Source organism: Coregonus lavaretus (assembly GCF_964263955.1).
Source record: "Coregonus lavaretus genome assembly, contig: HAP1_SCAFFOLD_288, whole genome shotgun sequence".
NCBI classification, from domain to species: Eukaryota; Metazoa; Chordata; class Actinopteri; order Salmoniformes; family Salmonidae; genus Coregonus; species Coregonus lavaretus.
Genome location: NW_028165217.1, coordinates 509,325 through 523,710, shown reverse-complemented (window position 1 = coordinate 523,710; position 14,386 = coordinate 509,325). Strand labels below are relative to the sequence as shown.

Genomic DNA, 14,386 nt, shown 5'->3' with positions numbered 1-14,386 from the left:
ATTGTGACTACAACTAATTACTAAGTCTTTGACCACACTGTTACTTTGGTGAGTAACAATTCCTGCTTCTTACCCTCTGACCATCTAGGTCAGACAGTAGTTCAGAGTATATGACAGTTAGGGTCTGGGCTGGGGAAGCAGGGCTCCATCCGTTAGCGATCATGGGTGGAATTAGGGGAAGGGGGGACCAGGGCCGACAGGACAGGAAAGCCTGTGCAGATCCAGTGGAGGGCGGGTCACAGGAAGAGAGGTCACAGGTTGGGAGGACACAGGTAGAATGGGATCAGAGACAGGATGGTGCTTAAACCATAGAAGAAGTCAAGCACGTGGAGTAGGGTGGTCTAAGTGTCTGCCTCTGGAATACATTCATGCCGTTGCAGCATGGGTTCGAATCCGACCCACTGCTTTTTCAGCAATAAATCCTCCCATATTTCCTCTCTATCCTGTCCAAAGCATATCATGTCAGGGAAACAGAGAGATTGACAGTTCACATCATCAAACCACACACGCTTTGTGACATATCCCTCAGGCCAGGGTCGATCTTGGTTTATGGGAGGCAAGAGAAGGTGTGTTATGTGAATTATTTAACAAACTATTTCAGTGTCTCTGTGCGTCTCCCAAAAGGTTGTAAGTCTTTTGGATTTAAGAAACGGACAGAGTCCCGGTCTGCATAGTCAGAGATTTATTCATTGAGAATTCTGCCATCACAATTTCAGAGTCCATCTTTTATACTCATACGTCATACAAAAATCCCTCCCCTCTTTAGGCAGGCTGTAGTTTTCCACTTTAAAACTGCTCTCCTGACCATCAGTTCACACACACACACACACACATACACACACACACACACACATACATACACACACACATGCATTCCTTAGTTATCGCCGTCCTCATACTCCTTAAAAAGCCTAACCGTTTCTCTCCTCCCTAAATTGGGAGGCCTCTTTATCTTGGTTTCTCAGTTGTCTGTAGCCAGTTCTCCTTGTCCTTTGTTATCTGGTCTAACTCTTACTCACATTGCTAAATAGTAGCTCAATGTCATAGTCTTTACTGGTCCTACACTCACACATTTCTAACACATTTCGCACAGTTTCAGGGTGTAATAATTAGTCATTAATAATTATTCTGTCAAGGTGCTTTATCAATTCCAAGACACGTAAACAACTTTAGAGCGGTAATATCAAACACCAATACCACCTTACCCTGGCACACTGACTTTTATTGAAGAGAGATAACACAGAGATAACACAATGAAAGGCACAGTCAGTCTAACTTTCTAGTTTGAGGTCAGGTTATATAATGTCAGAAAAACAGAGAGATTGACAGTTCACATCATCAAACCACACAAGGTAAGTTTACAAGTTTCTTATGCAATTGAGGGAAATCATGCAAGGTTTAGCGGTCTCGGTCACTTTAAAAGTAGCCATGCAACCAAATCTGGAGCTGCGTTAAATGCATCAGTTAGAAGTGAAGTGTGCATTCAAGTTATACTCTATTGTTTAACCTTTTACTGCAGTGGGCTAAATCAGGGTCACACAAAGTGTTTCTTGGTAGTCTTAAACAAATCTACTTTGAAACCAAAGTATACACCTCACACACATGGTTATGGGCTTAAAACAAGAAGACACCTGTACCAGGTCAGGTATAGAGTTGAAATGTATTTCATTTTGAGTTTGCATCCCAATATTACACTTTATATACATCACAGAAGACTGAAATATAACAAAACTGTTTGACATAGAAACACTGGATTTTCTTCGGGGTTTTTGAAATAATGTTTATTAATTATTAAATTATAAAAGAAATATGAATAACATTCCACCCATGAGGCCACTAGGTCATTTGACAGCGGGAAAGGCTATTGTTACATAATAGGGAATGTTGTGCTTCAAGAAATCTGAGGGATGTATAGATTATTAGAGGAGTCATAAGATTATTTCCATGTTTTTCTTTTTTGTTATGAAATCTAGTTATTTACAACCTCAAGGCATGACGAGCAGTAACATGGGTCATCCTCTGATAACGCCAGGCTTACTACTTCTAATGCTGATACCCTCCATCACAGCTGATAGCTCCGGTAAGGTTGAACAACATGCAGTTGAGTAAAGTGCATCTAGACAAGATTATCTCTGTTTACATCTGCAAACCTTTTTTTATCACAGCATTAACATTTTATTTTATTATATTATATTATATTTGACAATTCATTCAAAATACATTAAATGTTACTCCAGGCAACAGATTCCCAAAATAGTTTAGGATACATACCCAAAAAAGTCAAGAGACTTGTTTCCATTGTGGTCTCTATATTATTATTATTATATTAATGTTTTCCTGTTGCTGTACTGTCCTGTAGCGGTCTCTAACTCCTTAATATTAGCCATGGCCATAACTCAAGGAAAATCAATAGTAGTTGTTTCCTTCACAGGTTCTGTTGTCACCGGCTGTGAGGCCTGCCACCTGCATGCTACCTGTCATGCCTCTCTGCTCACCAATGAGGTCGAGGTCGAGTCTTCCTCATCCAAGTTAGTCACCTGCAACTGTAAATCAGGCTTTGTCGGCGACGGCATCACCTGCTACGACCTCCAGCTCTGCGCTGGCGGCTCCTGCTGTCGTCAAGGTTACCGCTGGTCCTCGGAGCTGGGTTGTGTGGACGTCGATGAGTGTTCCCTCCCCGACCGACCCTGCACCCCTCCTCAGGTCTGTGAGAACACCCCCGGATCCTTCGACTGCCTCGTGCCTCCTGAAGACGACCTCCGCACCAGTCCTCGTTCGGAGTCCCGTTCAGTGCAGTTTCAGTGTGGGGGGAGACGGTGTCCAGTGGGAGAGGACTGTATCAGTGTTGGTGGAACATCCCTCTGTGCAGACCCCTGCCAGTTCTACACTGTACTGAATGATGCCTGGCGGTCCACCACCAACAACGGTGCAGTTAATGGCGAGCACTGTGACATGTCTGTCAACTGGCAGGGCTGGTATCGCCTGTTCCTGGGGAACACCAGTGTTCAGATGCCAGAGAGGTGTGTGGAGAGGTACATGTGTGGAACCCACGCCCCCATGTGGCTCACAGATCCCCATCCCCAGCTGTCAAACAGTGTGGTTCAGAGGGGCGTCTGTGGGAACTGGGCAAGTGGCTGCTGCTCATTTAAACAAGGTCCCATCCATGTCAACGCCTGCTATGGAAACTACTATGTCTACAAGTTTGTCCCTGCAGTAAACTGCCACTTGGCCTACTGTGCAGGTATGTACCATGCTCATCTCTGATTCTTAAGGACATAAAGAATATTCAAGCTGTCTGGAATGCACTCCATCACACACCAAATATATTACCCCTATCCCTCCTGTCCTCCCAGATGTCAACACCAAGGTGTGTTCTACCTGTAGAAACGATGAGACCTGCATGAGTGAGGATAAGATCAAATGGAGGTGTGTGTTAAAGAAAAATGAAAATAAAGATGCGCAAACATTAACCCAACAGAGACACTACCAACAGCAAAGATTAGGAGTTCATCAATATATCTTTAATTTGTGTGGGTTTTGTTATGTAAACTGCTGCGTTTATTTCATAGCTCTGGAGCTGGTCTGTGGGCGGAACTTCATACAGGTGGGCCTTCAAATGGTTAACCAGGAGGCCGGACGTCTGGATCCTTCCTCTGCTCACCTGGCCGACCCCAGGTGCTCCGCCCACCAGAAGGCCAACGGCACGGTGTGGTACCAGGTGGAGCGCAGGGAGGGACGCTGTGGAAACACTCTGGAGGTGAGAACACATTACCTCAATTTGTCCCAAGAGATGATGCAACACTGGAGGAGTAAATTACAATGTAATGGATCTATCTTATGCCCTTTTGTCTTTTCTCCAGACCAACGCCACCCATGCTGTCTACTCCAACAGCTTATTTGTTTACCCATTTAATGCAAGAAACGACTCTCTCTCCCGACCCGTGAGCCTTCCATTCTCCTGTGCCTATCCCCTGGAGACAGAGAGCAGCCTGGATGTAGCCATCAAACCCTACCTGCTGTGAGAAATAGGATTTTGTCTTTTTGTAGGCCTACTTCTCCCAAACTGTTTGTTTTTCATTTAATCATCATCTAACTTCATCATCAACACAAGCTCTCATTATAAACTACATTTAGTCTTAGCATTATATACTAAATCTGACTTCCAAAGGATGAGGCTGTCTAATCTCTGGTTGCTTCATGTTCACCTCTCGACAGAACGGAGGGTGGAGTTTCAGGTTTAGGTGCCAAGGCCAAATCCTTCATGTCTCTGTATCGAAACTCCAACTTCACAAAGCCTTACCCACCTGGAGAAGTCCTCCTGCCAGTGGGCTCGGCCTTGCACGTGGGTGTGTCCGTAGACGAGACAGACGACCAGTTGGTGGTTATTCTGGAGAATTGCTACGCCACTCACACCCCCAACTTTGATGATCTCATGCGATACGTCCTTATTCAGAACAGGTCTGTCCATGCATTCTTGAGTTGTGTGTGACCATTTACTAAAACAGTTTTTCTGCATGAATATTTACATTTAGTATTCAGAAAGTATTCATGCTTTTACTTATTCCACATGTTGTGTTACAGCCTGAATTCAAAATGTATTGAATATTATTTTTTTCTTAACCATCTACACACAATAACCCATAATGATGAAGTGAAAACATGTTGTTGTTATTTTATGCACATTTATTGAAAATGTGCATAAAATGCATAATTTACATAAGTATCACACCGCTGAGTCAATACATGTTAGAATCACCTTTGGCAGTGATTACAGCTGTGAGTTTTTTGGGGTAAGTCTGTAAGAGCTTTGCACACCTGGATTGTACAATATTTGCACATTATTAGCTCTGTCAAGCTCTGTCAAGTTTGTTGCTGCCCATTGCTGGACAGCCATTTTCAAGACTTGCCATAGATTTTCAAGCTGATTTAAGTCAAAACACTCAGGAACGTTCAATGTCATCTTGGTAAGCAACTCCTGTGCATATTTGGCTCTGTGTTTTATGCTATTGTCCTGCTGAAAGGTGAACTTGTCTCCCAGAGTTTGTTGGACAGCAGACTGAACCAGGTTTTCCTGTAGGATTTTGCCTGTGCTTAGCTCTATTCCGTTTCTTTTTATCCTAAAAAACTCCCTAGTCCTTGCCGATGACAAGCATACCCATAACATGATGCAGCCACCACCATGCTTGAAAATATGAAAAGTGGGTCTCAGTGATGTGTTGTGTTGGATTTGCCCCAAACACAACGCTTTTTATTCAGGACATAAAGTTAATTTCTTTGCCAAATGTTTTGCAGTTTTACTTTAGTGCCTTATTGCAAACAGAATGCATGTTTTGGAATATTTGTATTCTGTACAGGCTTCCTTCTTTTCACTCGGTCATTTAGGTTAGTATTGTGGAGTAACTACAATGTTGTTGATCCGTCCTTAGTTTTCTCCTATCACAGCCATTAAACTCTGTAACTGTTTTAAAGTCACCGTTGGCCTCATGGTGAAATCCCTGAGCAGTTTCCTTCCTCTCCGGCAACTGAATTAGGAAGGACGCCTGTATCTTTGTAGTGACTGTGTGTATTGATACATCATCCAAAGTGTAATTAATAACTTCACCATGCTCAAAGGGATATAACTTATTAAGCAAATTTTTACTCCTGAATTTATTTAGGCTTGCCATAACAAATTGGCTGAATACTTATTGACTCAAGACATTTTAGCGTTTAATTTTTAATGAATTTGTATAAATTTCAAAAAACATAATTCCACTTTGACATTATGGGGTATTGTATGTAGGCCAGTGACACAACATCTCAGTTTAATCCATTTTAAATTCAGGCTGTAACACAACAACATGTGGAAAAAGTCAAGGGGTGTGAATACTTTCTGAAGGCACTGTATTTAATAGAGTTTTTCTATGCACTGCGTGAAAATGATTCGGTCACAGGTGCCCTAGTAACCAACGTCAGGTGAGGGTGGAGGAGAGTGGCTCATCTCTCAGGGCTCGCTTCTCTGCTCTGCTGTTCCTGTACCAGGGAGACTACCGGGACGTCTTCCTGCACTGCAGCCTCAGCATGTGTGACCAGAGGAGCTCTTCCTGCACTCCAGTGAGTCCTGAACTCCTCCACAGTCTCTCTCTCTCTCTAGTCCTGCTGAGTCTCTCCCTGGTGTTCCTGCTTCAGTGTCTGGTGTCTCTGCTGCAGTGTCTGGTGTCTCCCTGGTGTTTCTGCCTTAGGGTCTGTTCTCTCTGACTGTCTTTGGTCTCTCTCCTCAGATCTGTGGTAGAAGAATATCCCGCTCTGTCTCCACCTCGGCCTCCCAAGAGTCCCTTACCGTCGGACCAATCACCTGTGAGTATTTTTGATATCATCGCACTCACCTCAAAGTAACTTGTGCGCAGTCAGACACACACATACACACACACACCTCACTGGTAACCTTGTCTTTGCACTGTTTGTCTTCTAGGGACCAAAGGGCCCGAGTGAACCAAACAGCCCTGCAATGGGACACAGGAGAGTTTCTGTATCTTAACGATTATGAGATAATAAAGTGAACCTTTTTACTATTATATCAGTCTGTTGTGTCATTATATCAATGGCTGTTCTCTGTTGTCTCTTGGTCTGGTCTGTTGGCGAATCAGAGTTAGGGTTACAGATGTTAAATCTTAATTTGATCACCTTGTTGTTGCAGGAAAGTCAAACTTGTAATGTATTCAAGGTATAAAAAGGCATGTAAAGTTTGTAATTACCAAATTTCAGATTTGATTTGCCCTAACAAAAAATTTATCAACCCCTACAAAAATGTAAATTAATTATAATCCACACAATAATTCACATTTCCTGTTGCTGCAGGATTATTTTCCTGCTGTGAGAAACCAGTCAAATTAAGATCCAACACCTGTGAATGGAGGTTCTGATAGAATTTAATCTCGTTCCTGGCTTTTACGTTCTTTATTTTTGTCTTCTACTTAATGTTTCACACCTTAACTTGACTAAACAGCAGGACCTGAATCATTTACAGAGAAGGTTGTTTCCTTCTTCAACTATTAGGCTACATGACCATATTTGGTCGTAGGCCCATTGCTATGGTGTTGAGTATGTTATTTACTAAGGTTTTCTAATTGATTGATCAGGCTTAATATTATTTGTACTCCCTTATAAGGGTGCAGCCATTTAAAAAAAAAAAAGTATGCGCTAACTTCATACATGAGTTTCATGGATTCACAGGGACTCTAAACATTGAATACCTAGCTCTCAAATTGTTCAGGCATGTAGAAGTGACTTAACAAAACACTTCCTGTATCGTCTAAAAGCCATAGAGAGAGGGACAATGCCTGTGGAAGACTATGGGTCTGTCTCAAATGGCACCCTATTCCCTATATAGTGCACTACTTTTGACCCTCTTAGTAAACAAAAGTAGTGCACCATATAGGGAATAGGGTGCCATTTGAGGCTGTTATTAGATGAGTGGGAGCAGTTCACCTTTCCCTCAGCGTGAGTAGTTTACATAATGTCATCATGGTGACAACTGGCTATTGTTGGTCATCTAAAGCAAAGAGAAAAGGGTTGGGAACATTAGGTATTAAGTCAGATCTTTTCTTGTTATTAATCCGCTGATTCAGCGTGACCTAATTGGAGACGTATTACATGAGTGCGGCACAGTTGAAACAGGCATATCTATAGTACAAACAGAAGACAAAACACTGAAAGATAAAGGGAACAATCGCTAGAACACTTAGCGGTAGCCTGCCTGTCAGCACGGCACAGTTGAAACAGGCATATCTATAGCACAAACAAAGGACAAAAAACGGATTGAAAAACGGATTGAAGAAGGGTGGAAATAACAATAAAATAAGGGTGTAGCCCTATCCAAGAGCACCGACAACCCATTGCACATTGTCTTTATAGCAGAGCATGAGAGGTAAGAAGTCAGCCAAATGTTAAGTGGTTCTCTGGGTTATCGTGAGGCATTATTCACCTCATAAATCATATGGTGTTGACCTAATGCCACCAATCAGCCACCACACACACGCCCTGTCGCTTCATTAGTTTGAAAACCTCCAAATTATCCAACGCCACCCAACAGAGTATATAGACTTTACCTTTAATCATAGCCCAGGTTGTTATGGTTATCGGGCGATTGTTGGATTCCATACATGTGAACATTGATACAGATGTAGGATCGTAATTTGAGCCAGTTTGCTACAGCAGGAAAATAATCCTGCATCAACAGAAAATGTGAATTATTATGTGGATTATAATTAATGCACATTTTTGTAGGGGTTGACATTTCTAAGTGGAAATGACAAACTTTAGAAGCCTTTTTAAAACTCAAATACACTAAAAGTTTGAATTTCCTGCTGTGCAGGGAAATTCACAGCAACAAAAGAGTGATCAAATTAAGATCCTACTGTAGTTGTGATCTGTAGTTGTGATTCAACCTCTTCCAGACCTATTGTTAGCCTGAAATCCAGTCAGTTTCTGCTGACATTTCACTCCTTGTACTCTGTGTCATTGCCAAACTGTTTGTCATGACAAGGAGTGGCAAGGAGTGGAATGACAGCTAAACAGACTGGAACCCAGGCTAGGGTATTGTCCCTGGGAATATTGCACAATGTGTCACGTTTCCCCACTCCCCTGTAACCAGTGTATAAATGCCCAGCTAACAGGTGGGTTCTAGCAGGCAGCATCCAGATTTGGTAAGTCAGTACTCCTCTCAGATCACTAGTCATACTGTGTGGTTCAACAAAGTTAGATCTTTTTGGTTTGGTGAAATGAGTATATCTGAACTGACTGTATTTGAAATGTTATAGTACCATGGAGAACATGTGTGTGTCCATGCTTAATATGCTACTATTATTGTATTTTATGTTTTGTAACATGTGGTTTATTGCAGTCTTGTGACAGATCTCCTTAAGATATATATATATATATATATATATATATATATATTTATCACAATATGAGGACCTGTATAGATACAGTCAAATTACATAAATTAAAACTTGCATTTAAAAGTGACTGCCTTTCCAGTATAGGTAAATTGTGGCTAAAGTGTGGATGAATAAAAGCAGTGTTTTTTCCTTCAGGTTGTGTTCCCCGTTTCTGTCCCTGTATAAGTAACTACTGTTGATGAGGATGATCTTGGTAGCTCTGCTGGGGCCTCTACTGGTTCTGTCCAGCACTGGACATACCTCAGGTACAGACAATTATACTATACAGTGCATTCGGAAAGTATTCAGACCCCTTGACTTTTACCACATTTTGTTACGTTACAGCCTCGTTCTAAAATTGATTAAATTCATTTTTTTCCTCATCAATCTACACACAATACCCCATAATGACGAAGCAAAAACAGGTTTTTAGACATTTTTGCAAATGTATTAAAAATAAAAAACAGAAATACCTTATTTACATAAGTATTCAGACCCTTTGCTATGAGACTCGAAATTGAGCTCAGGTGCATCCTGTTTCCATTGATCACCTTTGAGATATTTCTAAAACTTGATTGGAGTCCACCTGTGGTAAATTCAATTGATTGGACATGATTTGGAAAGGCACACATCTGTCTATATAAGGTCCCACAGTTGACAGTGCATGTCAGAGCAAAAACCAAGCCATGAGGTCGAAGGATTTGTCCATAGAGCTCCGAGACAGGATTGTGTCGAGGCACAGATCTGGGGTAGGGTACCAACATATTTCTGCAGCATTGAAGGTCCCCAAGAACACAGTGGCCTCCATCATTCTTTATTTTTTATTTATTTTTAGCCAGTTGAGAACAAGTTCTCATTTACAACTGCGACCTGGCCAAGATAAAGCAAAGCAGTGCGATAAAAACAACAACAACACAGAGTTACATATGGGATAAACAAATGTACAGTCAAAAACACAATAGAAAATCTATATTCTTAAATGGAAGAAGTTTGGAACCACCAAGACTCTTCCTAGAGTTGGCCGCCCAGCCAAACTGAGCAATCGGGGGAGAAGGGCCTTGGTCAGGGAGATGACCAAGAACCTAATGGTCTCTCTGACATAGTTCCAGAAGAACAACCATCTCTGCAGCACTCCACCAATCAGGCCTTTATGGTAGACTGGCCAGACGGAAGCCACTCCTCAGTAAAAGGCATATGACAGCCCGCTTGGAGTTTGCCAAAAGGCACCTAAAGGACTCTCAGACCATGAGAAACAAGATTCTCTGGTCTGATGAAACCAAGATTGAACTCTTTGTCCTGAATGTCAAGCGTCACGTCTGGAGGAAACCTGGCACCATATCTACGGTGAAGCATGGTGGTGGCAGCATCATGCTGTGGGGATTATTTTCAGCGGCAGGGACTGAGAGACTAGTTATGATCGAGGGAAAGATGAATAGAGCAAAGTACAGAGATATCCTTGATGAAAACCTGCTCCAGAGCGCTCAGGACCTCAGACTGGGGCGAAGGTTCACCTTCCAACAGGACAATGACCCTAAGCACACAGCCAAGACAACGCAGGAGTGGCTTCGGGACAAGTCTCTGAATGTCCTTGAGTGGCCCAGCCAGAGCCCGGACTTGAACACGATCGAACATCTCTGGAGAGACCTGAAAATAGCTGTGCAGTGACGCTCCCCATCCAACCTGACAGAGCTTGAGAGGATCTGCAGAGAAGAATGGGATAAACTCTCCAAACACAGGTGTGCCAAGCTTGTAGTGTCATACCCAAGAAGATTCGAGGCTGTAATTGCTGCCAAAGGTGATTCAACATAGTACTGAGTAAAGGGCCTGAATACTTATGTCAATGTAATATTTCAGTATTTTTTATATACAGTACCAGTCAAAAGTGTGGACACACCTACTCATTCAAGGGTTTTTCTTTATTTTTACTATTTTCTACATTGTAGAATAATAGTGAAGACATCAAAACAATGAAATAACACATATGGAATCATGTAGTAACCAAAAAAGTGTTAAACAAATCAAAATATATTGTATTTTTTAGATTCTTCAAATAGCCACCCTTTGCCTTGATGACAGCTTTGCACACTCTTGGCTTTCTCTCAACCAGCTTCACCTTGAATGCTTTTCCAACAGTCTTGAAGGAGTTCACATATGCTGAGCACTTGTTGGCTGCTTTTCCTTCACTCTGCGGTCCGACTCATCACAAACCATCTCAATTTGGTTGAGGTCGGGGGATTGTGGAGGCCAGGTCTTCTGATGCAGCACTCCATCACTCTGTCATCAAGGCAAAGGGTGGCTACTTTGAAGAATTTTGATTTGTTTAACACTTTTTTGCTTACCACATGATTCCACGTGTTATTTCATAGTTTTGATGTCTTCACTATTATTCTATATTGCAGAAAATGGTAAAAATAAAGAAAAACCCTTGAATGAGTAGGTGTTCTAAAACTATATATATATATATTATATAATGAATACTATATATGATATAAACTATATATAATTTGTATATTTGATTTTCTTATTGAGTGTATTATTTTAGTTCTGCCATATTAAGAGATAAAATAGATTTGATTAGAGTTGACAGTATAGGGATGTATTGTGTATTAAGTATTGTATGTATTAAGTATTTTGATACAGTATAATATTATATAACCCACCACACAATTGACATCTGTATTTTCTCTGCTCTTTAGTCTCAGAACCTAAAAAGGGAGGCATCAAAACAATTCAGGTGTATCATGATACCTTAACTTAAAAAGACAATAAACCCATATATACCCAAATTCCCACAGGTGTGATTGTCACCAGCTGTGAGGCGTGTCACGAACAGGCCGTCTGCCGCACCTCGCCCATGGCAGGTGACATTACATGCACCTGTAAGAAGGGCTTCTCCGGCGACGGCCTCGTCTGCTTACCTGGCCACAACACCGCCGCCGACGACCACCACGCCCCTCGCCGCGTCCGCCGCTCCAACACCAACCTTAATCATGTCCGGTTCAGCTGCGGCTTCAACGAGTGCGCCGACGGGGAGGACTGCATCACTGTCAACGGCATCCAGCAGTGCGCCAACCCCTGCAAGATCTACACGGTCCTGAACGACGCCTGGCGCTCCACCAACAACAATGCGGGCGACAAGCACTGCGACCGCAACGTCAACTGGGATGGCTATTACCGCATGTTCATCGGTAACCAGAGCGTGTCCATGCCGGACAAGTGCGTGGATTCGTTCAAGTGCGGCACCCAGGCTCCCTTGTGGCTGGCGTTCCCTCCCCCCCAGCAGGTGGATGCGATTGTCCAGAGTGCAGTCTGCGCCAGCTTCAATGGGGACTGCTGCTGGGTGCAGTCTCAGCCCATCCACGTCAAGGCCTGCCCCGGGAACTACTTTGTGTACAAGTTCGTCATGCCGCCCGGGTGCTACTTCGCCTATTGTGCATGTAAGGTTTCGCTGCCTGCTTTTCCAAGTTCTGGGGGGGGGCTTGGCTTGTTGTTGTTCTGCCTTTTGAATTTAAGTTATTGTAGCTTCTTTTTTTTTTACTGTTTACTGTTTAGTAAAGCTGGTTATATACACCATGATGTTCTTCTTATGGCCCTAGATATCAACAGTACTCAGCATATTCATCCAGTACATTCATATAGGCCTATTGTATGATTCTAGTAATATCAGCATACTAGTTCTTTCAAAACATGAGCGATGAATGTTCCCTCATAACTGTGTCTCCTGTTTAACTCTTGTTCCAGATGTGTCAGCTCTCACAACACCAAAACCAGTCACAACTACAGAAACACCAGTAGAGAACAATCGCACCACAACAACACAGTCACAGGTTGCCACGACGACGCCAAAAGCAATGTGTGGTACCTGCAGAGCGGGGGAGACCTGCATGAGCAATGATGGAGTCACTTGGCAGTGTGAGAGGCCAGGTGAGTCCTCAGAAAACACCTGATTGAGGGACCTATGCATATGAAAATGTGTCATTCCTTCTTTTCATTTGGGGTTCTTGAATAACATTATTTCCTGTTTTCTTTCTTTTCTTATCCCTCTCTCCCTCTCTTTTTCTCTTACAGATCAGCCTGTTTTGCTCCGCCCAGAGGTGGTGTGTGGGCGGAGCCTGATACAGGTGGGTCTCAACAGGACGAACCTGGAGGCCGCTGGTCTAGACGCCACCCCTGCTAACCTGGCCGACCCCCGGTGCAACGTTCACGAAGAGCGTGACGGCATGGTATGGTACCAGGTGGAGCGCATGGAGGGCACCTGTGGAAACACTCTCGAGGTGAGAACCCCCCCCCCCGACCAGTTCACCCCGTTCCTCACCAAAACTTTAAAAAGAGAACACTTGCTGTGAGACATTAGCCTGGGTACCAGTCTCTTTAGCTAACATTTCACTCCTTGCCAATCCTTGTCATTGCCAAAGACACTGGCCTTTTGTCAATCTTCAAATATTAACATTTCATTTATTGTATTTTGATCATCAGTCAATGTGATCACATCACACCAGAGAAGCTCTCGCCATTCAAATTTCCCCGCCAGTTAATTGTGAATGCTGTAGCTAGCCTATTTTATATCCAGTAAGCAAGAGCAAGGTACTTCTTTCCTCCTGACAGAGCTGGTGTAACTGAGTCAGGTTTGTAGGCCTCCTTGCTTGCACACGCTTTTTTAGTTCTGCCCACAAATTGTCTATAGGATTGAGGTCAGGGCTTTGTCATGGCCACTCCAATACCTTGACTTTGTTGTCCTTAAGCCATTTTGCCACAACTTTGGAAGTATGCTTGGGGTCATTATCAATTTGGAAGACCCATTTGCGACCAAGCTTTAACTTCCTGACTGATCTCTTGAGATGTTGCTTCAATATATCCACATAATTTTCCTTCCTCATGATGCCATCTATTTTGTGATGTGCACCAGTCCCTCCTGCAGCAAAGCACCCCACAGCATGATGCTGCCACCCCCGTGCTTCACGGTTGGGATGGTGTTCTTCGGCTTGCAAGCATCCCCCTTTTTCCTCCAAACATAACGATGGTCATTATGGCCAAACAGTTATATTTTTGTTTCATCAGACCAGAGGACATTTCTCCAAAAAGTACGATCTTTGTCCTCATGTGCAGTTGCAAACTGTAGTCTGGCTTTTTTCTGGCGGTTTTGGAGCAGTGGCTTCTTCCTTGCTGAGTGGCCTTTCAGGTTATGTCGATATAGGACTCGTTTTACTGTGGATATAGATACTTTTGTACCTGTTTCCTCCAGCATCTTCACAAGGTCCTTTGCTGTGGTTCTGGGATTGATTTGCACTTTTCGCACCAAAGTACGTTCATCTCTAGGAGACAGAACGCTTCTCCTTCCTGAGCGGTATGATGCGTAGTCCCATGGTGTTTATACTTGCATACTATTGTCTATACAGATGAACATGGTACATTCAGGCGTTTGGAAATTGCTCCCAAGGATGAACCGGACTTGTGGAGGTCAAAAAAAT

At 42.9% G+C, this 14,386-nt stretch overlaps 2 protein-coding genes across 2 annotated transcripts in view; both read left to right on the top strand.

The window, feature by feature from the left end:
• Positions 1–2,385: 2,385 nt before the first annotated feature.
• On the top strand, positions 2,386–6,471 carry LOC311116128 (uromodulin-like; the record flags this gene model as incomplete). Its single annotated transcript, XM_084191258.1, has 8 exons — positions 2,386–3,241; positions 3,354–3,404; positions 3,570–3,757; positions 3,861–4,018; positions 4,216–4,458; positions 5,934–6,093; positions 6,261–6,336; positions 6,452–6,471. The coding sequence occupies 8 exons, from the start codon at positions 2,386–2,388 to the stop codon at positions 6,469–6,471; spliced, it is 1,752 nt and encodes a 583-aa protein (XP_084047384.1).
• A 2,646-nt stretch (positions 6,472–9,117) lies between these two features.
• LOC311116126 (pancreatic secretory granule membrane major glycoprotein GP2-like) overlaps positions 9,118–14,386 on the top strand; it is a gene marked incomplete at both ends in the record, with an annotated part of 43,860 nt that continues 38,591 nt past the window's right edge. The window contains 4 exons of the mRNA XM_084191257.1: positions 9,118–9,184; positions 11,714–12,355; positions 12,660–12,842; positions 12,987–13,192. Of these exons, the coding sequence (XP_084047383.1) occupies positions 9,118–9,184; positions 11,714–12,355; positions 12,660–12,842; positions 12,987–13,192 (1,098 nt within the window). The remainder of the gene's footprint in view (positions 9,185–11,713; positions 12,356–12,659; positions 12,843–12,986; positions 13,193–14,386) is intronic.